Source organism: Aethalodelphis obliquidens, unplaced genomic scaffold (genome assembly GCF_003676395.1).
Source record: "Aethalodelphis obliquidens isolate GAN/ISIS:26980383/991018 unplaced genomic scaffold, ASM367639v1 scaffold9, whole genome shotgun sequence".
Taxonomy (NCBI): domain Eukaryota; kingdom Metazoa; phylum Chordata; class Mammalia; order Artiodactyla; family Delphinidae; genus Aethalodelphis; species Aethalodelphis obliquidens.
Window position 1 is genome coordinate 17372262 of NW_020837953.1, and position 26320 is coordinate 17398581.

Below are 26320 nucleotides of genomic sequence, written 5' to 3' on the forward strand. Positions count from 1 at the left end.
GAGACGAATCAGAGACATAGAACTTACCTGGGCGGGGGTGGGGCTGAGGGAGGGCAGGAGTCGGGCAGGGAGCAGCAAGGGCAGCAGCCGCCTGGATGCAGACTAGAGGGCACTTACCTGCCCCTCACTTGGGGTCCAGACTGAGCCCAGGGCCCAGCAGATCTGACCACCCCCCTGGTCGAAGGGGAGGGGTGTGTGTGTGTCCGTGTCCCGCCCAGCCGTGGCAGACAGTGGCCCCGGGGGACACTCACTGGATTGTGCTGTGCGAGCCTCAATGGTGGGCGTGAAGACGCCCACCCCCATCTCGGAGCGGGCAGCCAGCTGGAAGCGGTACAGGGTGTCGGGCTTCAGGTCCTCTACGGTGTAGGAGGATGTGGGGTCGAAGGTCACCTTGTGCTGGAAGAGCAAGGAGCACTCACCGACTGCCCTGAACTGAAAGGTCACTCAGAGGTCACCCCCAACAGGGGCTGAAGCTGATCCCTGGGGACCCACTGTGGCTGCAGGGCTGGCTCCCTGCCACGTGGCCACCTGGACCGCGCAAGGGCACCTCACCGACCACGTGGCCATGGGAACACCAGGGACACGTGGCCCCAGGGAAGCTTAGGGCTCTACGTGAGCCACAGAGCCTACGAGACCCAGGACAGACCTAGGGCCTTTGTCCCTGGCACAGGGGTGACAAAGACTACAGAACCACACGGGCCATGTGGGCCCCAGAGCCTCAAGGGGCTGTGCCCACACAACCACAGAAATCGAGAAGAGCCTGCCTGGGTGAGTCCACCACAGATCGCCAAGGGCCAGGCGGAGCCCTGCCGCCTCCGGCCCCGCTGAGCGCTCACCTGCTGGCCCGCGTCCTCCGCTGCCCAGTACACCAGCTCGTACTTGATGATCCGCTCCTGCGGAGGCAGCAGCCACGAGAGCTGAATCCTGGTGTCGGAGTCCGCGTCGGCCTGGAAGTCCGCGGGCTGGGCGGGCACTGCAACACCCCGTGCCCGGTGCCGTCAGCCTCGCCAGTCACCCCGAGGGCAGGGGCACCCAGGGGAAGGAGGTAGGGGAAGTCAGGGTCTCACCCCCACGCCCGCCCTGCCTTCCCCAGTGGGCGGACACGGGCCCCAAGCTCAAGGCTGAGGGAGGAGGCGCCGCCCAGCCCCGCTCACCCCAGGTCTGCCTGGCCGGCCAGTGCCTACCTCCCTGCTGTGTCTTGACCTGGATGGTGGGGCTGGGGGGGCCGTCACCCACGGCGGTGAAGGCCAGCACGCGCAGGCTGTAGGTGATGCCGGGCAGCAGGCTGCCCACGGTGGTGAGGAGCCCGGCGTCCGTGTTGTGTTTGTGCCAGGCGCTCAGGGGGCGGCGGGAGTCGGGGGTGTAGTAGACGCGGTAGCCCCGCACCAGGCCGTTGGGCTCCTCAGGTGGCTCCCACTGCACCAGCATGGTGCTGGCGCTCAGCATTCGCGCCTGCACGCGGCGCGGGGGGCTAGAGGGCGCCTGCTCCCCCGTGCGCGCCCGCACGGCCTCGCTGGGGGGCCCGCGCCCGATGCTGTTCACTGCCAGCACGCGGAAGGCGTACTCCGAGAAGGGGCTGAGGCCGCCGATGCTGTAGCGGGTGGTGGCCACGCCGTCCACCTCCTGGAAGGGGCCCTCTGCACCCGCTGGACGGTACTGGATGCCGTAGTAGGACACGGGCTCTGAGTTCCCAGAGTCCCAGGTCAGGGTGACACTGGTGGCAGTTGTCTCTGTCACCACAAGGTCAATCGGAGGCTTCGGCAGAGCTGGGGACAAAGTGGAAAGCTCAGGGCTTCCCGAGGTCATGACTCTAGGAGCCAACCCTGCCCTTGGGATTCATCCAACCGGAGTGTGGTTGAGCCCCACAGCCCACCCTGAAGAATGGCCTGGAAGGCCCTTGGTGACCTCTGAGTTCACTTAGCGGGGGCTGGTGGCCTTGGGTCATTCACTGTCTACCCAAGTTACTTCTAGGACTCCCTGGATCCTCACATCAGCCCTGGTAACTCATCTTACAAACAGACCCAGAGGGGGCCTGCCTGCGCCCCATGCAGATGGGAGGCGCACAGGCTGGGGAGCAGAGATCTCTGCCTCTGCAGCATGTCTGGGCTCCTCCACTGGCAAGAATGTGTAACAGGGGCTGGGAGAGGGACTTCCTTAGGGAATGGCCCTGGATTTGAGAAAGAGTGACGGGCTACTGGCCCCACAGACCGCGTGGCTTGGCTCACACTGAAGGTGAGGTCCCAGGTCCACAGCCAATCACTCCACAAATAATACTGAGCGCCGACTCTGTGCCAGGCACTGTGCTAGGGCTGAGGACACACCGTCACATGGTCACGTCCCTGCTCTCGTGGGGTTTACACTCCAGCGTAAGAGAGAGACGATCAGTGAGTTGATAATCATGGTTCTGGTACGGGTAAAGACGGCAGAAAGCAGGGTGCTGAGATGGAGAAAAATCCAGGGGTGCTCCTGGATGGGGTGATCGGGGAAAGCTTCACAGAACTGAGACCTGGAGAGTGAGATGGAGCCAGCGACGGCAAGGGAGGGGTGCGGGCACGGCGAAACTGAGGACTGTCAGCCTGCTTGGTTCATGGCAGTGAGGATCCTGGTCTTTATCCTAAAAGCAGCCGGAAGCCACTGGAAGGTGTTTCTCCCTTTCTTTAAAGGGGGTAACATGATCCTGCTTTTTTTACCTTTTGAAAAAGATGATTCCAGCTGCAGAATGGGGGTGTGTTGGAAGGGAGAGTGGAAGCAGGACACCCCAAGGAGTCTGCACTACATGCACCTGTCCCAGGGCTCCGGGCGGGGAGAACCCACCCTCCTTCTACTGTTTCTCATCCTTCTTGCCAGGAGGCTGGTAAAGCCGAGGGCCTGGTGCTATGTAGTGGTTAGAGTGGTGTGCGGTGGAATCAGACGCCCAGGGTTCAAGTCCCTGCTCCATCATTTACCTCCGTGTGACCCTGCACCTCAGTTTCCTAACTTAAAAAATAAAATCGGGACAATGAGAGCACCTATCTCCAAGCGTGACACCACCTGAACAAAATAACCTTTGCTTACTAACCAGCACAGCGCCTGCCCCCAGGGACCCAACACCTGTTAGCTATAAGGATTAAGACAATTTCTGACAGGAGCCCCTCCCTCCACCAACTAAGGGCCAGGAGGACCCCGAGGCCGGGCACCAGGAGAGCAACGACCCTCAGCCCTGCCTGTGCCTCGGCAGCCACACTCGCCTGCCACGTCCCCTGCTACAGGGAAGGCCACGGGCCACGGCAGGCACGCCAGCGGCACTCACCTTTCACGGTGACCTGGGCCATGGCCTCAATCATGCCCAGCGAGGAGATGGCCACGCAGGTGTAGTTGGCGGAGCGCACCACGTTGCTGAGCTCCAGCACGTTGCGGCCGACTGGCATCTCGTCCTCCTTGGTGAGCTCCTCGGCCCCCATCATCCACTTCACATAGGGCATGGGTGCACCCACGGCGACGCACGTCAGGTTCACGCTGCCGCCCGGCATCACCTCCTGGCTGCTGGGAGGGATGGAGAAACGAGGAGCCACGCGGCGCACTGCGGGAGGAGGGAGAGAGGCACTCACAGCCCGGGCAGGACACGTGGGGGGATGCAAGGCCAGGGGCCCCTCATCCAGGAAGCCCCTCTCATCAGAGCCAAGCCCACCTCAGAGACAGGAGGGGCAGAGTCCCTGGGTCCCGGCTGACCACCTCCCACCCCGCTCTCAGGGACTGTCTGGAACACGAGAGATTCCACAACCAAGCTCCCATTATACAGCCTAGGAAACTGAGGCCCAGGGTCACACAGGGACTCCCTGCAAGGCCTTGTCAGGGCCACATCCCAGGTCGCCTTCCAGTGCCCGCCCCTACCTGCTCCTGACCCCCCAGGGGTCTCCAGAGGGGCTAGCTGGGGCACTAGTGAAAGAGATCCAGGCATCCCAGGGTGGAGGGTCCTCAGAGCATGACTGGGGCAGGGCAGAGGGTCAGCCTGGAAGGGACACGGCCACCCTCTCTCGAGCCACTGCCTCCACCTCCAGACCACGGTCCCAGAGGAAGAGATGAGGGCAGTGGCATGACCACCTGCCAGGACCTCAGCCGTGCTGAAGGCACAGCCTGAGAACCCAGGAGTAGGGGCGGCCTCCAGGAGGGACTGGGCAGGGGTTTGGGTTCAGGGCGGGCCAGGGACGTGGTCCGCGGGCAGGATGGGCATGACGATGGCAGTAACATGATGAGGGTGCCAAGCAGACGGCCTTCAGCACCAATGAACGAGGATCTCAAGGGGGAGGGTGGCTGTGCCTGGCCACGACCTCCGGCCTTGGGCTCCCCGGGTCGGAAGCTGTTCTGAGCCTCTCAGTTCAAGGTGCAGCCTGGACCCCCCACCCCCCTGCCAAAGTCGCGAGCTCGGCACAGACTTTCGGAACATGCAGAGGGAGGGAAGGCAGGCAAGACCTAGCCGTGGGCAGGCATGCTTGGCATGCAGGCGGGGCATGCAGCTGGTGGGCAGAGGTTGGGGTGTGTCCTTCCTGGGCAGCCCTACACACGGGGCTGGAGAAGGCAGGCAGCGAGCCTAAGAGGCCAGAGGGGACCACTCCGAGTGTGGGTCTCTGAGGGCCCTTGCTGGGGAGCCCAGGCATGCGGAGGACCCACGGTGCTACATCGAGAGCACCTCTACCACAAGTGCCAGACTGCTGCTCACACGGCCCCAAAGCACAGAATCAGAGCTCGAAGTAACTGCAGACACCACCTGGTCCGACCTATGACCTCGCTACACAGGGGTCAAAGTGGCAGCCCACAGACCAGACGTCCAGCAGATCACCAGGTCCTGCTAATGCACCACCTAACATATCTTTCAAACGCTAATTTCTCCGCAAGTCCACAGGTGACCGCCACCTCCGAAGTCCGAGCCACCATCCTTCCCTGGACTGCTGTACCAGGTTCTCCTCTGCTCCTCCTGCCTCGCTGGCATCCTCTGGGCCACCGATCCCGTAACTGGCCCGCCACAAACAGCTGGCACAAATCCAAATCTGCTCGTATCACCCCCATGTTAAAATCTCCCGCGTGGCGTTTTAAAGGACTCCTCAGCCCAGACTACACCTTCCTCAGCCCCTGCCTCGACCCCAAGGCCTCCAGACAGAACCGAAGCACTGCCAGTGCCCCAGCGGGCCGGGCATGACCACCACCAGGCGCTGGGTCTACTTCCCTCTGTGCCCCAGGCTCCCTGGGCTCTCAGCGTGTCCCGCGGGTGTCTAGCGTTCTGCCTCCCCCTAGAATCGGCATCCTCATCTTAGGAGAACCATCTCAGCCCCCACTCTCGGTTCTTGGGGTACATGACCCAGATCTGGCTAACAAGAAAGAGCCTTCGGACTGCTGTGAAAACTATTAGACGAACGCCCAACCAAACCGTTCAAATATCTGCATCCAGGCCTGCCTGACACCAAATCTGCTTCTACGCTTTTAGTTTTGTAAGACAAGTTTCCTTGTTGCCATTAAGCTGATAGTAGTGGGCTTCTGTCAGCTGTCCTAAAGTTGGGAGTCTACACTGAACGACAACAGCGCGTCACAGGTCTCTACCTGTGCCGCAGTGCTGTGCAACAGGGAACAGGTGGATCCCGGGTACATGGTTGGCAGGAAGAAGCCACGACAAAGAGCCTCCTTTGAGCACTCCCCGCAAATGGCACAAGGGTGAGGCTGGGAGGCACGTACATGGTGCAGGCACTCCCTGGGCTCTGACACTGAGCCTGGGGGGCAGGCCACGGGGGAGAGACAGGCCTGCTGGTGAAGGCACAGCCCTGGCTCGAGCAGAAAGGCACAGCAGTCCTAACTGACTAAGTGAAGACTCTCCTCTCAGCCAGTGGCTGCCCCGCCTCCTCCTTGTTCATAGGCATCCAAATGGGTTTGGGGGAAGGAAACCACTGTTGAGTACCTCCTATGTGCTGCAGGTTTCCACACTGTGGATGCTAGCACCTCCCAGTTACAGACGGGGGAACTGACTGAAAACAGACACTTCGGGGACGTGCCCGAGTTTATACACGTACTAGAGTAGGTCTGTGGGATGAAAAAGCTCGCGCCCCTTTGAGACCCGGCTCACAGGGCTGAAAAGAGAGACCTAGGAGGCTCCACGAAGAAGCTTCTGGGTCAGCCGAGGCTGCCAGGAGAAGACACTTTCCAGCTGACATGAGGATGGGCCTTGAGCCTGTGTCAGGTCACAGCTGCAAGCCTGACTGTGGTCAGTGGCAGAATCTTGGGACCTGATCAGGTCCCTGGACGTAAGAACAAAGAGCCCCAGGAGAAGGAAGTAGGTCCTTGGCCAATAAACCTTGGGTCCCAAGCTAAGCAGTGCAGGAAACCGACTGGGCTTTAACTCAAATAGTCCCGGAGAACAGGGTTTTCTGTGCTACTGCCAGGAAACGGAGGCCCTTTGGGAACTAACATCAAGAAGAGTTTTTACTTTATTAATTTATTATTTATTTATTAATTTATTTATTGTGGTACGCGGGCCTCTCACTGTTGTGGCCTCTCCCGTTGCGGATGGAGCACAGGCTCCGGACGCGCAGGCTCAGCGGCCATGGCTCAAGGGCCCACCCACTTGGCGGCATGTGGGATCTTCCTGGACCGGGGCACGAACCCGTGTCCCCTGCATCGGCAGGCAGACTCTCAACCACTGCGCTACCAGGGAAGCCCTGTTTTTATTTTAATTTTCCCCCTGCTAGATGCAGGTGGAAGGGAGAAGCCCAGGGGCTAAGGTGAGTGAGAGGTCAGGTGTGACCCCTGGGGCCATCCCTAGCACCACGCAAGGGCCTCGAGCCCAGGGACTCCTGGAAGGCACACCCTGGCAGGGTGCCACCCTTCATGCTTTCACAGGAATACACAGCCACACACGAGGAGCCTGGACGCGGTTTCCCACAGCTCAGACTCATCTTCCCCACAGCGTGAGGGAGGTCAGGGTAGGTCCACAGAGGGAGGGTGGGGGCAACAGAGGCGAGAGACTACCTCCTGGGACCCCGAGTGACCATGGGGGCCCGCACCTGGGACCTGCCTGGATGGCCACCCCCATCCCAAGAGCCAGGGGTGGCTGGCGTCTCCCTGCAACAGTCCCACCGCCACTCCTCCCGCTGTCACAGACACAAGGCCTCCCAAAGGGGCAGGACTCGCCAGGGACTCAGTCTATTGACAGAAGCAACAGCAGGGAAGGAAAAACCAGAGCCGGGGAAAAATGCACTTAGGGTCTAATCTTGAGCTCCAACAATGCCGGTCTATTACCGTTCCCTGTGCATCCTCAGAGCTGACATTTTATAGACAATTTCCCAAACAGGGCCTTGCCATTGCTGGATGATATTCCAGCTGTAACTTTTAAGTCTAATAATTGGAGCTGACAACCCGCTATGACAGGGCGGAGTGGCACCTGGAGGCATCAGCATTCAGTGGGGTGACAGCCTAACCGCGGGGGCAGGCAGCCCCGCAATCTGCATTTACTCACGGAAATTTCTCTGATGAAAATAACACAGCGTTCAGGAGGGGATAAGGGGCAGGATCCACTGTATCAAGATAAAATAACTCTTTAATAAATAACCTTGTGGCTGCCGCAGAGCAGTAATTAAATGCCGGCACACAGTTTTAAGTAAAGCTGGAAAAATGTTAAGACGGAATTATCAGCGCCAAACAAATTACCAGCCGGGCAAATCCCCCTGGAATATTTAGAAACTCATTTATGCCTTGCCATTAAAGATTTGTGTACATGCTTATTTTTGGTGGGACCACAGACGGAGAGAAGAAGGGACAAGGGACTAGGAGGGTGGGGGAAGGGGTGCAGGGGTAGGCGGCTGCAGGCTGGGCTCTCTCTGCTGATGACTGTTCTCTGAACCGACCCGGCATCTGCCCGGTCAGCGAAATGGTGTAACTGAAATGCCCCAGAGCTCAGGAGTGCATATGGATGGATGCTCGGGGCTGATATCTGAGCCGAGGCCACAGCCCTCCTCCCGACTGGCTCCCTCTCCCTCGCGGAGGAAACTCAAGCCGCAGAGAGAATGCAGGTGGCCCGGGTCTGCTCCCTGGGGCTTAGCCCAAAGCCCAGGAGACAGGAGGACCTCCTCTGACCACTCAGACCATGTGACACAGGACCGCTCGCCCTTATTGCTGGTCCCAGGACTGGAGGAGGTAGGGGCCTGGCCCTGGGGGTGTGAGACTGCTCTGGAATGGGCTGCTGGAGTCTCTTAAGAAGCGCTCCCCAAACTGCGGCTGGGCCAGGGCCTCTTGCAGGCCCCCACGTGGGCCTCCCTAAATGGAAGTTGACCGTTCAATCAGGTGTGAGCTCCTGCTCTGAATGCCCAGCACCCAGCATGGGACTGAGGAAGTACCAGCTGTCTGGGGGGCTTGGGCAGAGAGAAGGGCCCGGGGCAGGTGGGAAGACCCTCATTTGGATCTGATCGGAGACGGAAAAGACAAGTCCCTGGGGGACTTCCTCAGTGAGCCACGATGGCGCCCCCCACCCAGCGCCTCGGACCCTAAACTCAGTAGGCAGAGCAGGGCTTTTGCCCATCCAGCCTGGTAGAGGGGCTCAAGGACGGCACAGACTCTGTAGGACTTTCGCCCTGTGCTGCAGGATCTCGAGGGGTGAGCTCATTCTCCATTAGCCTTTGCCCTTCATCTTCCCAGCGGTTTCGACTGAGCTTGGACAAACGTGGATTTTAGGTGAGGGGGACTGTGGAAGGCCCCACAGGTATGCGTAAAGCCCTACAGCTCTTACTGCTCCCACAACCACTCCTGAGCTCCACCTGGAGCAGAGAGCTGGCCTGGCCTGGGCACAAAGGCAGGGACCAGTCTCGTGCCATGCACCATGCCCACCTGACCTCCCCAGCAGGGGAGCCCAGCTAAGGGGACATGCAGACACATGGGGTGTCAGGGACCCAAGCAGCAGAAACATGCGGGGCAGGGGGGCCTGCCCACCCACCACTGGTCCTGCCCGCCTGCCGCCCAAACAGTGGAGCGCAGAGCCCAATGGGCGGGCAGGCCTGACTGGGGCCTGAGGAGCTGACCGAGCCCGCCGTTCCCTACGGACGGGAGCATCCCGTCGATGGGCGAACTGTAGATGGATAAGAAGTGAAAAGGACCAACCTTCTCGCTGATCTGAGAGATGAGAGTTTGGGTTGATGGTAGAGTGCGATGAGGATGAGGAGGAAATAAAAAAAGACAAGGAGAAACACAGAGAGTAAAAACAGGCCAACCTTCATCTGCCCACACAGCACGGAAACGAGACAAGACTCTCGTGCCCCACGCACACGCATGTGCCCGCAGGTGCGCGCGGACCACGCCGCTCACAAAAGACTCAGGACTCATGGAGGACACGGCGGACAGGGCTGCGTCCCGCTGGCAGGCACTGGGTGCCAAGGGTGGGACAGGGAGGGGCGGGAGTGGGGCACAGGCAGGCCCCCATGCCTCACGCGCACCTCAAGGCTCGGACAGACCCAGTGAGGTGGGTTCTGGGGTCAGGGCCCACCCAGCCCACAAACCCACCAAGGCGCATGGGCCACTAGAACCCTGCCACCTTGAGGCAGCCCCACGCTGTGTGGCGCCAGAGCGTGAACAGCTGGTCTGGGAGCCTGTAGGGAGAAAGGCCGTGGAGCCATCGCCCTGCTTAGAGACAGCTGTGGCCCAGCAGCCAGGTCCCTGCAGAGAAGGGGGAAGGGTGGGGGCAGGTAGGCCAGGCTCTGTGGGAGGCGTGGCTCCTCCCGGGTGCCTGGCAGCTGTGTGTCCTAAGAGCTGGAGGAGGGAGACGCTGCGGATGGAAGGAGAGAGTGAGTCACTGGGGGAGGGAGTCGGACGGAGAGAGGTTGGTCCACCCAGCAGGCCTGGGCCTGCTAGACTGTGGGTGGAGCTGCGGGCAACTGTGAGCAAAGTCAGACGAAACTGGGTGATGAAGGCCCAACACTGCTATCCCCACAGCGGGAGCAGCTCCGGACTGTGTGCCCGGCCCTGGGCCAGGAGCATTACATGCACGGGCCCATGAAATGCAGCAACTGCAGTTCTCAGAGAGACAATGGGAACCCCAAGTCTGGGGGACAGAGGGGCGTGAGGTGGACACTGAAGCCAAATCCGAGGAGGAGACACGGCCTCAGGCCCCGTGGGCACGGCAGACGACAGTCAGAGACGGATGGAGACGTCAGCCAGCGCGAGGCTGTCCATCCAGAGCAGTGTTTCTTAACGGGGGGAGGAGGATTCCCCCAAGCGACACTGGGCAAGCTCTGGAGACACTGAGTTGTGACAAGGGGGTGCTACGGGCACCTAGTGGGTCAGTAAACATCCCACAATGCCCAGGACAGCCCCACACAGCTAAGGGTTACTGGGCCCCAAATGGCAATGGAGCTGGAATCCACACTGAACCGGATGCTGAGGTTCCTGATGGCTGGAGCCCAGTGGGGGCCTCCCAGTGGCTGCTGCTTGGCTGGGAAGCAGCGGGGCACAGGCCAGTGGGCAGGCCAGCACTGGGGGCTTCTCCATGCATGGACCACCCACAAGCAGGGTTCAGGGTACAGAATTCGTGGCCAGCACCGCAGAGGCTGTGCCCGAGGAGCTGGGGTTGACGGGCCCTCAGCACTGCTGGGGGCAGAAAGCAGGGGCTTTACCAGGGCCGTGATGAGGAGGGGGTGGACCCCAGAGGCCAGGGTCCTAGGAGCAGGGCTTTCTAGGTGTCTACAAGTCCAGAGTAAGGCCTGTCCTGGGGCTACAGGGCGAACTGCTCTCTGCAAAGCAGGGCAGGCACAGATTCAGGTGGGGCCTGGTTATGAGGCAGGTCCTAGGGACAGACTTAGAACAGGCCCTTAGACACCAGGGCCCACAGGAATGTGTGTGTGTGTGCATGTGTCAGAGAGAGGGAGAGACAAGGCAAGTGGGGTTGGGACACCCTATTTCAGAATCCCTAGCAAGTGGGGCTAGAATTAAAGGAACCCCTACATTCCCTGCCCAAAAGGCCTGTGGAAATGGGCCCAGGAAGGCAGTTCAGAAGACCTGGTGGAAGGCGGGATGGGCCAGAGTCCTGCCTGAGCTCACCACGTGTAGACAGTGGGGTCCCCACGGAGAAGGGTAAGAGGGGCTGCAGGTAAGAGCCTCCTGGTCGGTGCCTGAGCCACCAGCTACAGCAGCAGCCGAGCTCAGCTCATCCAAAGAGACCCACTGTCCTGCCTCAGGGCTAAGGCTGGTGTGATGGTGACTTTGGAGAACTCCCCAGGCCATCCACCTTGGGTCTGGGCCTTCTCCTGCCTCAGGACGGCCTCTGCAGCTCTGCCCCAGGAAACGTGCCCCTATGACCGCACCCAAGCTTGCTTGGCATACACAGCGGCTCTGCCGCGCCTCTCCTCTCCCTGGTGCAGCCACACGCAGTGAAGGACTTTGTTGCCGAGGCCCGGAACCTCCACATTCTCGAGGTTATGGTCTTTTGGAAGAAGTGCTTGGTCAGGCCCACACAGCAGGGGGAGTGGTCCGGGTGCGAGGAGGCAGGTCTTTGAGGAGGGTTGATCCAGCTGCTCCTCTCAGAGGGGACGCGTCAGGCCCCTGTGCGCTGGTCAGAAGCTCTGCCTGGAGCAGGGTGGGGGAAGGCTGTGCAATCTATAACACTCAGCGTGGCCATTTGGGTGGCTTGCACGCTCCTGGCCTCCATGCCCTGATGCTGCTCCTTAAGACAGGCCCTGGGTCAGCTCAGGGGAGCCTCGAAGAGCAGAACAGCTGAGAAGGGGACCAGTGGGGACCTCCCGTCCCATGCCCCTGATTCCGATGAGGCATCAACCAGTCTCTGAAGCACAATTTGCCCATCACCTGTGGCCTCTCGGGATCTTGTGCCCTGACACATCACAGCCCCTCAATAAGCACATGGGTTGATGGCTTAATTCTCTCTGCCCCGTCTGACTATGTGGCCCCGAAGAGTGGGACAGGCCACTGCCATTGCCCTGCCCCACGCCTGGCCCTGGGCGGAGAGGCAGACGACACCCTTTGCGAAGCTGCAGTATGCACTTAGCATGATGAAATCATCGCTGCGAGGAAACTGCATCCACTTTCCTTTACAAATCCCCGGAGTGGAGACGGTTTCACTTTTAATGATGCCCATCTGTGCGGGAGGGTTAAGTGGGGGGGGGATGGCAGGGGTAGGAGGGGCGCCTAGGGCCCCTCCTGGACACCATGCACACAAAACCCAGTGTTCTCAGGAAGAGGTAGGTGGCCAGCTTTGGTTCCCCTGGGGCTGTGAGCATAACAGACTGGACAGGCCAAAACAGTCCCCAGACCCTCTCTGCTGGGTACCCGGACTTGTGCAAGTGTGGGATCCACGAAGTCCCAGCAAGGAACACCTAAAACACACTAGGTGCTCACCTGCAGGGGCTCAAAGCTGCCTTGGCCTGACCCCCTACACAGGGTCCTGGCTGATGACAAAGCACAGCTGGCTCCTCCTCCAGGAACGCCCCAGGCAAACCTGGTCAGAAGGCAGGTGCACCTGGCCCGGAGCCCACCCTGCTGGGCTGGGCAGGACACACTCAAGGAAGACCAGGCAGGTGTGTACACGTTCACACACACACGTGTGCCTGCTTTCTCTCTCTCTCTCTCACACACACACACACACACACACAAACACACACGCATGTCTGCTCGGAAGGCTCTAGACTCCCACGGGGCTCTGGTCCCATGAGGCAGGACCTACAAGAGATACAAATGCTCCCAAGAGTGTCTGTTTCCCAAAGGGCCTGCGGGAGGAAGGCAAAGTCGGGGCGGATGTTAGAAGCTTGCCCAGTGGGAGCTGCTGCTGCTACGGCTGCTGCAGAAAGAGGTGAAAAGGAGGAGAGACTGGGCCCACGGCAGCCCGCTAAGTCCACACCAAGGCTCGGGGCAGCAAGCCCGGCGAGGGCAGCTCAGCTCCGTAGAATCAGGGCTGGGCACCGCCTGAGTCCTTACCTCGCACATACAGGTTGGCGGGGGCCGAGTAGCGTGTGCCTGCGGAGTTGGTCGCCACGCACTCGTACTTGCCTTGGTCCGACTCCTCACTGCTCTCAATCTGCAAGGCACCTGCGGGGACACAAAGACAACGGTCAAGCCTGCGACCCGAGGAGGGGGTCTCGACTGCACCTGAGGCTTGTGTTGACCAGACGTTGCAGACATCAGGGCCACACCCCGGCACTAGTGCTGCCTCCGGGAAGCTCTCCCTGACAAGCCCGGAGGCCTCCTGGCTGGAACGGAGGGTCGTGCTCTGGAGCACAATCCTGCCCCACGCGCGGTCCAGTTGGGCCTGCTGGCTCGCCCGGGGGCTCCACCCCATCCCCCATCTCCACTGAGTGTCTGCCATACTCTGGCTGGCACTGGAGCCTGTTTGCCAATGAGCATCCCCATCAGAGCACTGGAGCCAGGCGTGGGTGGGACAGCCTGTAGACCGGCTGGCCTGGGACCTCTGAGCGTGCAATGCCCTCGGCAAGACCTGAGACTCTGCCGCCCACCGGAACCCACAGGAAAGAAGGGGTGGCCCTGGGGGCCCGGTGCCCAGCAGCCTTTGCTCCCAGCACCCCCCCTCCCCCCCACCAGCCCCACCCATTCCGGCTCCTCTCCTCAGCCTGGTCCTGCTAAAGTGCTTCGACCTACCACGGCTCCTGCATAATTCAGGAGGCTAATGGAGGATGCAGCTCGCGCTCGGAACAGCGCCCTGAAGGGCTGCTTCGGCCACAGACGGACAGACAGGAGCCGGGACTGGGGGTGCCGCTGAAGAGGACGCTCACAGAGGGTGGAGGAAAGGGCTGGGGCCAGTCCTGCCAGCTCCAGGCCAGGGAGGCCAAGGTGAAGGTGGGGTGGGAGAAGGGGGTGAAACTGGCCGACATGGCCACCTCCAGCCCTGGCAGTAAACGCCTGAGAACTCTGCTGGTGAGAGCACACCGGGCAAACCGTCTGTGACAGGGAACATCCCGAGGGACCAGCAACGCCCGCTCCCTGGAACAAGCCGACGGACAATCACACCCACACAGGACGGTCCAATGGACAGTTCACAACCCCACAGGACACAGCCTGACAAAAACCACTGCCTGCACAGACCTACCCCTCCCAGAGCCCAGGCCAGCTGACAGTCACGCCCACACAGGACACACACAGAACTGCCTGACCCCACCTGACCTGACCTGACCGGAGCCACTAGAAGAGTTCCAGGCCACACTCTCATGGCTCAGGCCCCAGGGGGAGGGCCACTGCATCTGAGCTACAGCCCCTTCACCACCCGACACCCCTCTTCCACCACCTAGACCTGGGGTAGCAGGAGGGGCATGAACATCCAAGGGGCTAGGAGCTGGAGGTGGGGAGAGGGGTGCCCAGGCTGGGCCCTGATACTAAGGGAAAATGGGCTGGCCTGCTCTGTGGTCCTGGGCAGCCCTCCCCACCAGCATCAGGGAGTGTGAGGGCCCAGGGCCTGTGCCAAACACCCATCTCCTGCGAGAACAGCCCCGATGGGCACTCAACAGGTCATGTTTATGGGATGGATGGACGCTGTCACAGAAAATGTTCATTCGAGCAGGTGGGGCTCAGGGCCCTGGCCAGAGGGAGGGGGGCTATATCAAGGTCAGCTCAGCTGGGGGTAGCGGGAGTCCTGGCTGGTGCCACAGGCGGGAGCAGGGAGTGGTACGTGGGTGGGATCCCTGCTGGGGGAGGAGGCTCCCCTGCACTGAGAACCAGGACTGGTCAAGGGACCCAACACAGACCCTGAGCCTACTGCACACAGAAACCCCCAAATCTGGAACCAAGACCAAGACCCAGCAGCGGGGGCACTGACAAGTCAGCACAGGCTGAGAGGATGGGCGGGGGGATCCGGAGGCTGAGTCCTGTCCTCAGCGGGTGATGGACAAGATGCACCACAGGGGAGCAGCTGCTCCACCCAGCCACATCTTCTGTTCCAAGAGCAGCCTGGCCCTAAACTCTGAGGGTCTAGATGTGCCCAAGAACACTGAATAAAAGCATCACGGAAGCCATCATTTTACAGGGTGCCTGCTCGGGGCCAGACACTGCCCAAATCCTCTTCCTCTCCTCTGATCCTCACGACCCCGTGAGGGAGGTGGGGCCCTGGCCCTGACTTAAGAGGAAACAGACTTCTGAGAGAGAAATTGAGTTTTTAAAGGAGTTGAGGTGAGTCAAACTCGAACCGGACCTTTGAGTACAGTCCGGGCTTGGAACTGCAGAATGCAGGGTCCTGCTGCAGGAAAGCAGCTGGGGCCGATAGGTCAGGGGATCAGGCTACCTAGGATCCTATTATTTCTGGTGTCATCCCAGCCTCTACGTTAAAGTCTTAACTGTGCGTCCCTCCTAGCGTTTGCTGGGCTGGAGGATTTACAGGGGGATCCTCATTCTACTACAGGGCTGGGATGCTAACGGGGAAGTTAGTAATAATTGAGGGCCCAAGACAAAGAAGGTTCTCAAGAGGGAAGGCGAGGCTTGGTCATGCTCCCCCACCTCACGGGAAGACTTTCCGTCTCTGGCCAGCCTTGAGGACCAGGGCCTGGCTTCCCTGCAGGAGTCAACAGAGCCCCTTCTGTGCGGCTGGCCTAGAAGGCCTGGGCAGTTGGGCTTCCAGCCCCAAAACAGGGATGAGCCGAGTATCTCCACAATCCAGACTTGCAATGGATGAGTCACAGGAGGGGATGGCTGAGAGTGGATGTGTGTGGTGGCCGGTGGTGCTGAAGGGGCTGGAGCTGGAGATGAGGAGGCTGGAGAGGTCGGGATGGGGATGCGGGAGGTGACGGACGGGACTGGACGGGATGGAGTGGTGGTGACGGCGGTGGCGGCGAGGCGTGGTGTGGCGAGATGCACGGACAGCATTCTTACCTCTGATTGGTGAACCACCTGGCGAGGTAATTTGAATGCAAATAAGATCAGAGAGAAGCATTAGTACAAAAGGAAGGAAAGCCAAATCAGATAAAATAAAACATGAGAGAGGGCCTTAAATATCCAGAGAAGTTGAGGCGTGGCTTAGGTGTGAGCAAGCACCAGGCTGCGTGTAGGCAAAGCTGTGTTCCCCAGGTCGCTGGCACGGCTCTGGGGAAGGGGAGGCTGAGGCTGGGCCAGCAGGGCTGGGGGTGCCAGGAATCAGGGTGGTGAGTCAGGGCTCCTGCAGACTCCACTGGCTGAGCTCAGTGGAAGGGCAAGGTGAAGAGAAGAGGTGATAACCCCACCCTGCAGGGCTCTCCAGATTCCACAGGTGAGTAGGATTTCCAAACAGAGCACTTACCCAAAGCAGGGCATTTAAGCAGACCAAAGAAAGGGCTAAAGGGAGAGCTCACCTCAGGCTATCACCAGACCAGCCCTCCACAAACACACACACCAGCCCTCTACTCACCACCTGGTGGCAGACCCCTGTAAAGCCACCCGACCTTGCTAAAGACCTTGCTAAAACCCGACTGACGGCACAGTCCTCCCACCTGATTGGTGAGAGCCAGGGGCCATTCCCTGCCCCCGCCCCTTGCCTGTTCATTGCCTCGTAACCCTGGGAATCAGCAGCCTCTAGGCTGCTCACCCTGCAAATGCCTATTGTGGGGCAATCATGAGGTCTGGACACGCTCCCTTCCCAACAGGGACCCCCTCTTCTACCACTGCCCCATCCGGAGGAGTGAGGGGCCTGTGGGCAGGCCCAGGTCAGCCCCGTCCACCCTGCCCTTCTCTGCCCACTTCTGGGGAGGGAAGTGTGCAGGGAGACAAACACTGGTTACTATCTCATTGAACCTGAAGACACCCACTTAGGAGGGATTATCCACCTCGGCAAGAATGAGGAAACAGAGGCTGAGGAACGTTAAGTGCCCAAAGCCAGAGGTCACACAGCTTATGAGGTGGCAGGAACTAACCAGGTCTGGCTCACAGCCTTCCCACCGGACAGAGGCTGGAGACAAGGCCAAGGCAGCTGCTGGGACCTGGGCTGTGTGCAAGGCACGCAGAGGCTGTCCAGGAAGAACCATCATCACCGTGATCCTCCGAGCACGGTCCACGGATCTTCAGGGTCCCCAGAGGCCCCTTCAGGGGGTCCGCAAGGTCAAAGCCATTTTCATAATACTGAGAAGCTTTTTGCCTTTTCCACCCTTGTTCTCCCATGAACATACAGTGGAGTTTCCCAGAGGCTTCAGGACATGTGATACCACAATAGACCAGAAGCAGAAGCAGGTATGAGAATCCAGCTGTCTTCTATTAACCCCCAAATTAAAGAGGTTTGTGAAAGTGTAAAACAGGGGCACTCTTCTCACTAAATGCTTTTGTTTCACGAAATATGATTATTTTCCATTAAAAAATATTGTTTACGTTAACATGTAATGGGATTTTTAGTTATTTTAAAGTGGATTAATAAATATTTAAAGTCTTCTCAGTCTTAACACCTAACATGGCAAATACTGATAAAACCCACACAAACCAAAGCTCTTGGAGGTCCTCTGATATTTACAATCAGGGGTCCCGAGACCAAAAAGTCCACACGGCTGATCGACTCCTACAGTCCAGGCCTGACCTGGGATGGGGAGGGGAACTGGGAGAGGGAGGGGTGGCAGCTAGATGCTCCAGGACTGGGACACCCTAGCTTCCGGCCTCAGCTCTTCCGAAACCTAGCCTGTTGTGTGACACGTCTCTGGGCCTCTCCGAAAAGTCGTTTCCCCACCAAACGGAAAGAATCTGCCTTTTCGATTTCCCGAGATGGGTGTGGGAGACTGGAGGGTCCCCCAGATTTCACATTGCCCCTGAGGGGTGCCAGTGGGTTCAGACAAGAGGGACCACCACTGAGAGCGGCCCTCCTGGCAGACCGGCTGATGGTGGGACGGAGGAGGGGCTGCAGCCCTCAGGCCCACCGCAGAGTCCCATCCGCTGGGACAGCGGGCCTCTTGCCACACCCGATGCCGGCATCCCGGGTCAGGTGTCAGGGTGAGCAGTGGACAGGGTGGGCAAGCGGTCCTCCAGGGTAATGGGGATGGCAGCGTGCACACGCAGGCGCCGGGAGGAGCGGAGCACAGGCGGTGTCCCGCAGGGGCCCGTCCAGGCTGGGCAGAGCGCAGGGCCAAGAGCAGTGGCTTGGAGCCCCACTTGGAGGTCAGCCCCCTCGCTGCTCCAGTGATGCTGCCCGCTCCTGACTTCCACTCTCCCTGAGCTTGTGCCCATTCCTCCAGGACCCACACCAGGCCTCAAGTGAAAATCCTCCAAGAGGCTCAGGCTGTGGCGGCAGGTGACATCACTTCAGAGAAGAAGGCGCCTGTCGAGCAGAATCCGTGCCTGGGCCGCGCACGCCGCCAGCTGCCCTCCTCTCCAGCTCTTCACGCCCTGGTGACACGTGCTGGGGCTCGGCCCGCAGATGCCCGAGGAGTTCTGGGTACTGGTCAGGGCGGGCCTGAGGTCCGGAGAGGACGAGACTATGGCGCTCTGGGGCCCTAGCAGGGTCCAGCTGCTCCCCAGGCTCCAGGTTAGTTAGACGTGACAGAGGCCCCCTGGATGCCGTCCCGGGGGAGCTCCCCGGCCTCGGATCTCCACGTGACCCTGGGTGGGTGACTCCCTAACTCAGCTGTAAAGGAGGCATGATAATCACAAACTGTCCTACTTCTCAGGGTTGCAGGAGAATCAAATGCAACCAAAGGCAGGAAAGCACTTTGTAAACTGTTGGTGATGCGTTACCATGAGGCCCCTGTAAGAGCCGAGCGCTCAGGGGCCCGATTCCACTCCAGCAGGCATGTCAGACGTGCGTGGCACAGCCCCAGCACACTTCTCAACGGTACAGGACAGGGGCAGCAGCTACTGGGTCAAGGGTCAGGGCCCGGGGTCAGGCAGTGATGGAGACAGTCCTGTCAGTTACTGCGGAGGTGGGATGACTGAGGCCGCTCAGGTGCCATCCCAGGAGTTGGACGCTGGGCCCACTACCCTTAGGTTACAGCTTCCAGGAGGCAGGGAAGGTCAAACAAGAAAGCAGGGGGAATGAATGTGAGTCTGAAAGGACAGGGCCCAAAGGTCACGTTCAGGAAATCATTCATCCTAAGGGCTCAGAGATGCCTGTCCTATGGCGGGGCTTGTGCTGGCCACTTGCGGGGCCCTCACAGACGGGAGCCAATCCCAGGCCCTCCCTGCAGAGTGCCCAGCCGAAGTGAGCAGAGCTGGAGCCAGACGGTAACAACACAAAGCAGGGTGAGTCCTGAAGGAGCAGGTCTCAGGCAGAGAAGGGGAGCTTCACGTTCCAGTGAACGTGAGTAGAGGGCGAGGTTGTGGTCGGGGGCTCAGTGCAAGTCGGGGAGTGGCCGGAGCTACAAAGAGCCCCATTCACGGAACCCTCATCACACGCCAGTCGACTACAGCTCTCACTGCCTTTGTCTCACTTAAGCCTCACTGTAACTCTTTTTTAAAGAGGAGAAAACTGAAGCTCAAAGTTAAATAACCTAAGCGAGGCCAAAAAGCTAGTGAGTGCAGCCGGGACCTGATGAGATGAGCTGGGGAAGATGACAGCTGGGGATGAGATGAACCGGAGATGGGAGCTGGGGAAGGGCGAGAAGGGCTCTGTGTGCCTTGTTCAGGAGCGTGCACCTGACCATGGAGGCAATAAGACGCCGCTGGGCTTGTCAGAGCACAGAGGGTGCAGGCAGAAAACTCCGCCAGTGCTGCAGGATGGATTCAAGGGGAGGGTCTAGAGGCAGGGAGAGCAGTGTTTGGTGACCTGGGATACGGCCAAGGCAGCAGAAGGAGAAAAGGGGACCAGCTGAGAACCACGTGGGTGACAAATCAAGAGGGTTTGGTGGTTCCTTACATGGAGTAGGAGTTGCAGTGTGTCCTAGGTTTCAGGTTAGAGGGGCTGCCACTCAACAGAGAGAGGGTCAGGGGGAGAAGGTGACCGCTGTTTGGCGAGGAAGTTACCACGCTTCACAGTCAGGGTGACGCCCAGAAGGCAGATGGGTGTTTTAGTTTGGAACTCCAGCAAGATGTCTGGGTTAGACAGAACTGGGAATCTCAGGAGTGGAGGTAAATGGTACCTGAAGCTATAAGGGTGGGCGAGCTGGCGGGGGAACGGCTGTGTCTATGGGACAAGAGCAGGGTTCACAGGCTCCCCGGCTTGGGGAACGAGCAGGAGGGGCTGCTGGGCAGACAGAGAAGGGGCACTCGGAGAAGGAAGAGGAAAGCCAGGGAGACAGAGGAGAGAGTGGCTAAGAGGGAGGGAGGGTGCTGGCGGCTGCTGAGAGGCTGAGGAGGCCGGCGAGCAGCATTCAGTGGAGTCCTGGGCGGGAGCTGACTCACAGGGCCGTGAATGGGTGCCACTGGGCCCGGCACACAGCAAGCACTACATAAATACTTAACGAACGAACATGCGAGACAGCGCGCCTTCTCAGGACTGCTGCCACAGGCAGCGCCGTTCCGGGCAGAGGCCAGGCCTGCGGGGAGGACCATCTGGCTGCTTGGGGAGCCTGCCTGGGGGCTGCGGGGAAACACAGAGGAGCTGAACCATGGCGGTCACTGTGCCGCGCTGGGCAGTGGCCGCAAACGCTGGTGGACCGTTTCCTGCCTTGATTATAGCTGTTTTAATTAACTGCGCTACAGCTGCCTCCATCTTGTTGAGTTTAAAATTAAATTAAATGAGCTAACACTTCACAGGCTGTCTCAGGTGGCCGTGGCTGGGGCCAGAATCCTGCCCCTGCTGGGTGGCTTATCCCTCACTCCTCCCCTGGGCACCACAGGGGCGCCCACCTGGCAGAAGTTGGTGAGGAGGGGCTGGCAGCCCAGGGAGTGGCAGGGCACCTCTGCAGCCTGCAGGGCCCTGAAAGGGGCACAGTCATGTCCTCCTTTGCGGTGTCGACACCATAGGTGATGGGCAGCGGGGGCTCTGGTTGGTGCTGCCCGAGCCATCCTGCCTGAGCCCGCCATCCCACAGTCAGCAGGAGGGCTCCTGGACCAAGGTCTATCAGTGCAGCCCATGCTGGCAGCAGATGCAGAATTGCAGCTAAGCGGATTCCAAGGCTCCTCTCCCGCCTGCTCTGTTCCCACAAAAACTGAATCAATTATCCTGGCGGGAGCCTCACAGGCAGATCGATCGACGGGGCGACACCTCCTGCCCGGTCAAGGCGGCATCCTTGCTCGCGGGGCTCCAAGCTGGCTCGACTGAGACATCCAGAGGAGACAGGTGGCCCTGGTGGCCGAGGGATGGCAGCACATCCCCCTGGCTCCAAGCCTCTGAGGTCCAGCCTTTTGAAGCCTGATGAACCAGGCATCTTTGGCCTCTTTCCCTGCCGTCTGAAGTAGCAAAGAGAAGCATCACCCAGGCCCCCCTCAGGCCAGGCTCCAGGGAAGGTGAAGGATGAGCGCCCATGGAGCACCTTTGCAGAGCCCAACGCCAGGCTGGGAACAACACTCGTGCCTCATGGAGCAGACCTGGACTGAAGTCTGGAGTCTGACAATCCCGGGAAGGTGAAAGAAACACAGCTGACCAGCCCTCGCTGCCAGGCTTTCTTCCTGGGTGGGCCAGGTGGGCCTATAGCAGGATCTGGCCCGTCCACTGGGCGCCCTCTGCTCAGCCCCAGGCTGAGGCCTCCCGCGGCTCCCAGGCACCCAGGCCCAAGAAGGAAGGCTGCGCTGGGTTCCGGCCCCTTGACCCTCGCCCTCTGCTCACCTGAACGCAGCTGCTTGATGCGGCCGTTGCTCGTGGCGGGGTCCACAGGGAGGAAGTCCTTGAACCAAGAGATCTCAGGGTCTGGATTCCCACCTGCTGCGCACAGCATGGTGGCCGTGCGGGCCTTCTCCACCACCTTCAGCTGAGGCCCCATGTCAATGGAGGGGAAGCCGGGGGGCAGCTGTTCCTCTGCAGATGAAGAGCAGATGTGCACGTTAGGGCTGGCACTGCCTGCCCACGAGGACCACCCCAAGACTCCCAGGGTGGCTGGGATCGACTTATCTCTGCCCTGACTTCTAAGCATGAAGCCTGCCCTGACATGAGGAACCAGAGTCCCGAGCCCCACTGCCCAGCCCTGCCCTTCACAGGGCCAGGGAGCTGCCGTGGGGCCCACCCTGCCCTGTCAGGAAGTCTCCGGGTCTGAGAAGCAATGCCTCGGACTGCAGACATGAGCACTTATCTCTCCAGGGCCTGGGAAAATGAGGATTGAGGCTCTACTGGCCACAGCAGAAAGTGCTCCACGGATGCTGGGCTGTAGGGGGCCCAGGGCTCACACAGTGGCATCAACAGCCACAGCTCAACCCAAAGGCGCCCCGTGCTGTTCAGCCCCCACTCCCTCTCCTGCACGTGCAGTGTCCCCTCTACTGCCTGTATCCAGCCTTCTGCTCCACCACGTGGCAGAGCCCCACATCATAGCCTGGGTTCTGGCCCCGACTCTGGGCGCCCTCTGCCCTACCAATGACCCACCTCCGACCCCCGGTCCTGACCCTGACCCTCCTCCCTCACTCAGTCCTGACCCTGGAAGCCATGGTCAGGCCTGGGGACCATGTCTGAGCATGTGGAGGCTAAAGAGATGAAAACGCCCTGTGAGGATACCAAAAGTTGATGAGGGGGGCAAAACTCCACGGCTGCCTTCTCCCGGCTTGCCAGGGGGTGAGGGCTCACTTCCATGAGAGCAACAGGCATGGACCACAGCAGCACACCCCTACTCTCACTTCCATGAGAGCAACGGGCATGGACCACTGCAGCACACCCCTACTCTCACTACACGTGGACTCGTGCATCAGCCCTGAGGGGCCAGGGATGGGGCAAGGCTGCCCACTCTGCACCCCTGGGATCACACACTGGGCTGGCAGCACAGGCTCTGCATGAGTACAGACCACGTGGAGCTCCCACCTCCATCACGCGCCAGCTCTGTGACCTGGGAGTGTTACTAATCCTCTCCCTTTATCCATTTTTACCTATAAACAGGGTTCAAGTGCCCTCCTTGGAGAGCCGTTGTGAAGACTACATGCAATGCTACACATAAGGCGCTGAAGAGTGCCTGACGAAGAATCCGAACCCAATGGCTACTGGTTGACGTTATTATTATAACTAGCAAGGACTGGGCCACTGGGGGCAGACAGGTACCAAGACTTGGGCCTGGGGCCCCCTCTCCCATCCTGGGCTGGCGAGAGGCGCTCCCTTCCAGAAGCAAACCACAGAGTGAGTGTGAGAAGTTGGCAAAGCCTCTCCGCCAGTGTGGATGCCAGGCACACCCAATGCGGGAAGGGGAACCCTGTTCTTTGTCAGTCTCCTGGCAGGGGGGCGGGGCTCAATGGTGGGGGAGACCGGGAGACCAGCACCGCTCCCGTCTCCCTCCTGCAGGCCCAGCACAAGACGGGCGTGTGGGGATGTTTGCTGAGGTCAGGCTCCTGTGCCAGGGAAAAGACAAGTGGGATCCTCAGAAGGGAGGAAAGCAGAGGTTGGCGGGGCTGCTCCCCCCAGAGACCCAGGGGGACTGGCTGGTGGGCAGGCGGGAGAGGAAGCTGGAGGAGCCTCAGCAGGCAGGGGCAAGACATCGCTCTATCTGCTGCCACATCCCAGGGGGCGCTCTGCCAAGGCTCCAGCTGCCTGGGGCATCCCTAAGGGACTGTGGCCCTGTCAGGAGAAGTGAGGGGTCTCGGGCTGGGGAGCAGTAGGACTCCCAGCACGGTCTCGCCTCCCAGCTTCTCCCGGTAACTGGCAGAATACTTCCCCACCTGCAGCCCTATAAGTTCCAGACATGAACCCAGCGTGTCCTTGGCTGTAAATATGATCCCACAGCGTCCTGACTTTTAGCTCTGATTTTTAAAAGAACAACGTTAACAGTGGCAAGGAAAGGGAGGATGGAAATGGAGCAGGACTTGGGATGCACCAGGCAGGGGAACAGCCTCCTTTGGTCCTGCCGTCACTTGCTTTTCCAGGAAGGCCCAGGCAGGGCTCCGTCCACGTCCACCCTCCCTGCCCTCCCCAACAGCCAGGGGACACTCAGGGCTGCTGGAGCCATCCTAGCCCACTGGGGCACCAGTCTAGCTCTTCCCAGACCTCAATCCTACCTGCTCAGCCCTCCAGAGCAGTGGAGGAGGGAGGGGGGGCAGGGCCTGCCAGAGTCAGGGCCCAGGAGTCAGCTCGCCTTCATCTCTACCCACAAGGTGCTGCTCAAGGAGAAGGGAAGAAGTACAAACATCTGCAGCCCTGTGTCCTGGGAATATACGCTGAATGCCTAACACGGGCAAAGTCTTTGGGATTTGTGCCAAATTAAGGACAATTAATTTTCCTCCCTCAATTATCGTGCCCTCAGTGGTTCTGTCTGTCCTTGGCTCAGATCATCCCTCAGGCACAAACCGGCGTGTGTGAAGAGCTGTCCATAAAACAGCGGGACCCAAAAGCCAGTCCCTTGTGCCAACTAGGCTTCCAGGCACAAGTCAGAAGGCTGCAGTTCTGCACCTTGGGGAAGGGAAGCGTGTCTCACAGGAGGACTCCAGCCCCTCGGGAATGACCTGCTGTTGGCTCTTCCTTCTACGCTCACCCGCGGGGGCCTCCGGCACATTCAAATATAGCCAAGGACAGCAGCCATTACTGACGCCCGCGTGTTTCTGGACAAACTGAGCACTGGGCAGGATGGTGTAAACTGACCCACCATCAGAGTGTGACATTTATCCTTTTCACCCCCGCCTCCCCTCCCCCACCCCCCGCCCAGGAACCACAGGAGCTTGGGGCCACTGTAGCCTGAACCACTCAGGCTAAGGACCAGGGCAAATTCCTCAGGCTGACGTTGCATGATCACTCCAAACCCATCGACAACCGGGAAAGCAGAGGTCCAGATATGAGGGATAAAGGTTAGGTTTATAGAGCATTTGCTAGTTCCAGGTACCGCGTTAAAATGCTTTACAAAATGATTTTACCGAAACTATGTAAGGTACGTGAGCAAATGGGGGTGTAGAGATATCTAGGAACCTGCCCAAGGTCACAGAGTTAAGTCGAGGTGGGGCTGGCACGAGACCAGGGGGTGGGACTCCACGCCTGTCAGGTTAGGGGCGCCGGCTCCGGAAGGGCTCAGGGGAGTCCTGGGGGAGCCAGCCACCATCCTGCCCCCGTACCACGCCCTCTGCCGGCTGGGCTTCAGGCCCGCAGCTCTGCTGCAGACACCTGCACAGACGCCGCAGCGTTTTTATTTACTGCAAAACGAACACGACTGTCCCCCACACATGGCCACCCTCGGGAATGCACCCACGTTCCAACACACGCATATACGGGTCACGCCGAATCCTCTCAAAACCCGTCCCGAGGGCGGAGGGGCTGCGGAGCGCCAGGAGAGGAAGGGTCCCTCCCCCTTCCAGGCCGCCGGTAACTATGGCAACGGCGGAGACTCCGCGCCGCTGCGGAAAGGCGGCACATGCCGTGTCCACACGGCGCGCGCATCTGCGGTCCGAGCCGCTGCCCCCCCTCCCGCCCCCGCCTGGGTGGAGCCACGGCGCCCCTTCTCAGGCCCCCACTCCCCAACCCCAGGAAGCCCAGCTTCTTTCACGCTCAACCGACGCGTAGCTGGGGGCTGCCCCCTTAGCGTGCACAGCGCCGGGAGGTCCCTACACCTGCCTCGCAGTCTCAGTGCCAGACTTCCGCAGTGTCTGTGCCTCTGGGGCGAGGTCTATCAATCCTCTGATAAAAGGGTCCCCGCGAAGGAAAGAGAAACCCATAGTGACTTTAGGGGACCTCAGAGGTACTGGGGAGCCTCTACAGCCGTTTGTGGATTCTGCCTGCATGCACATGTAGGCGCACACATTCCTAGTGTCTGCCCGCACAGATCTGCGTACCTGTGGTGGGTACACACGTGTGCATGAATTGCGATGGTCTTCAGATACTGCAGTGGGAACCCTGACCCCTTCTTCCCTGCTATCCCCACTGGGCAGAGGAAGGTGACAGGGTGTGGGGGGCTGGGGGATGGGTGTTGGGAGCCTAGGGCTCAGAGAGGGGCGAGAGCTTGGCTGAGGTCCCCACAGCAGCAGTGGAGCTGGATCAGTTCAACTCCACAGCTCACCTGCTATCTTGGTGGCTTCCTGAAGGAGGAGGGAGATGCAAGAGTAGGAAACCCTTGAACAGGAGAGGTAGGGAGAGCTTCCTGGTGGACGGGAGGGAGGGGCTGCCTGAGTAAGGGCAGTGGTCCGGGGAGACGGTGGGAAGGTGAGGCCGCTTGGAGCTAAGGCCTGATGGATGCGGCTGGGGTGGAGGTGGACAGGGGCTCAGCCTAGGCTGGCTGCAATGACTGGGGGAGGGGGCTGCTGAGGCCCCCTACAAAGCACACACAGGTCTCTTTGTCCAGCTCAGCCTGGGATGCCTGAGGCGGAGTCTGGGCCAGAGGGAGGGGCTGCGCCAGGGAAGCGGACAGATGGGGACGCCTTGCGGGGTCCCGGAGCG

The 26320-nt window shown here is 60.1% G+C and overlaps 1 protein-coding gene across 13 annotated transcripts in view; it reads right to left on the minus strand.

Annotated features, from left to right (window-relative positions):
* PTPRF (protein tyrosine phosphatase receptor type F) overlaps positions 1 to 26320 on the minus strand; it is an 86163-nt gene that overhangs the window by 28156 nt on the left and 31687 nt on the right. For 8 of the 13 annotated variants that reach the window (XM_027108819.1, XM_027108823.1, XM_027108818.1 and 5 more), the window contains 7 exons: positions 21605 to 21793; positions 12931 to 13041; positions 9112 to 9123; positions 3290 to 3559; positions 1185 to 1766; positions 837 to 973; positions 252 to 396 (listed from right to left, as the gene is read on the minus strand). In XM_027108819.1, coding sequence (XP_026964620.1) covers positions 252 to 396; positions 837 to 973; positions 1185 to 1766; positions 3290 to 3559; positions 9112 to 9123; positions 12931 to 13041; positions 21605 to 21793 — 1446 coding nt within the window. The remainder of the gene's footprint in view (positions 1 to 251; positions 397 to 836; positions 974 to 1184; positions 1767 to 3289; positions 3560 to 9111; positions 9124 to 12930; positions 13042 to 21604; positions 21794 to 26320) is intronic. The other 5 variants (XM_027108827.1, XM_027108825.1, XM_027108822.1 and 2 more) reach the window with 1 other exon arrangement.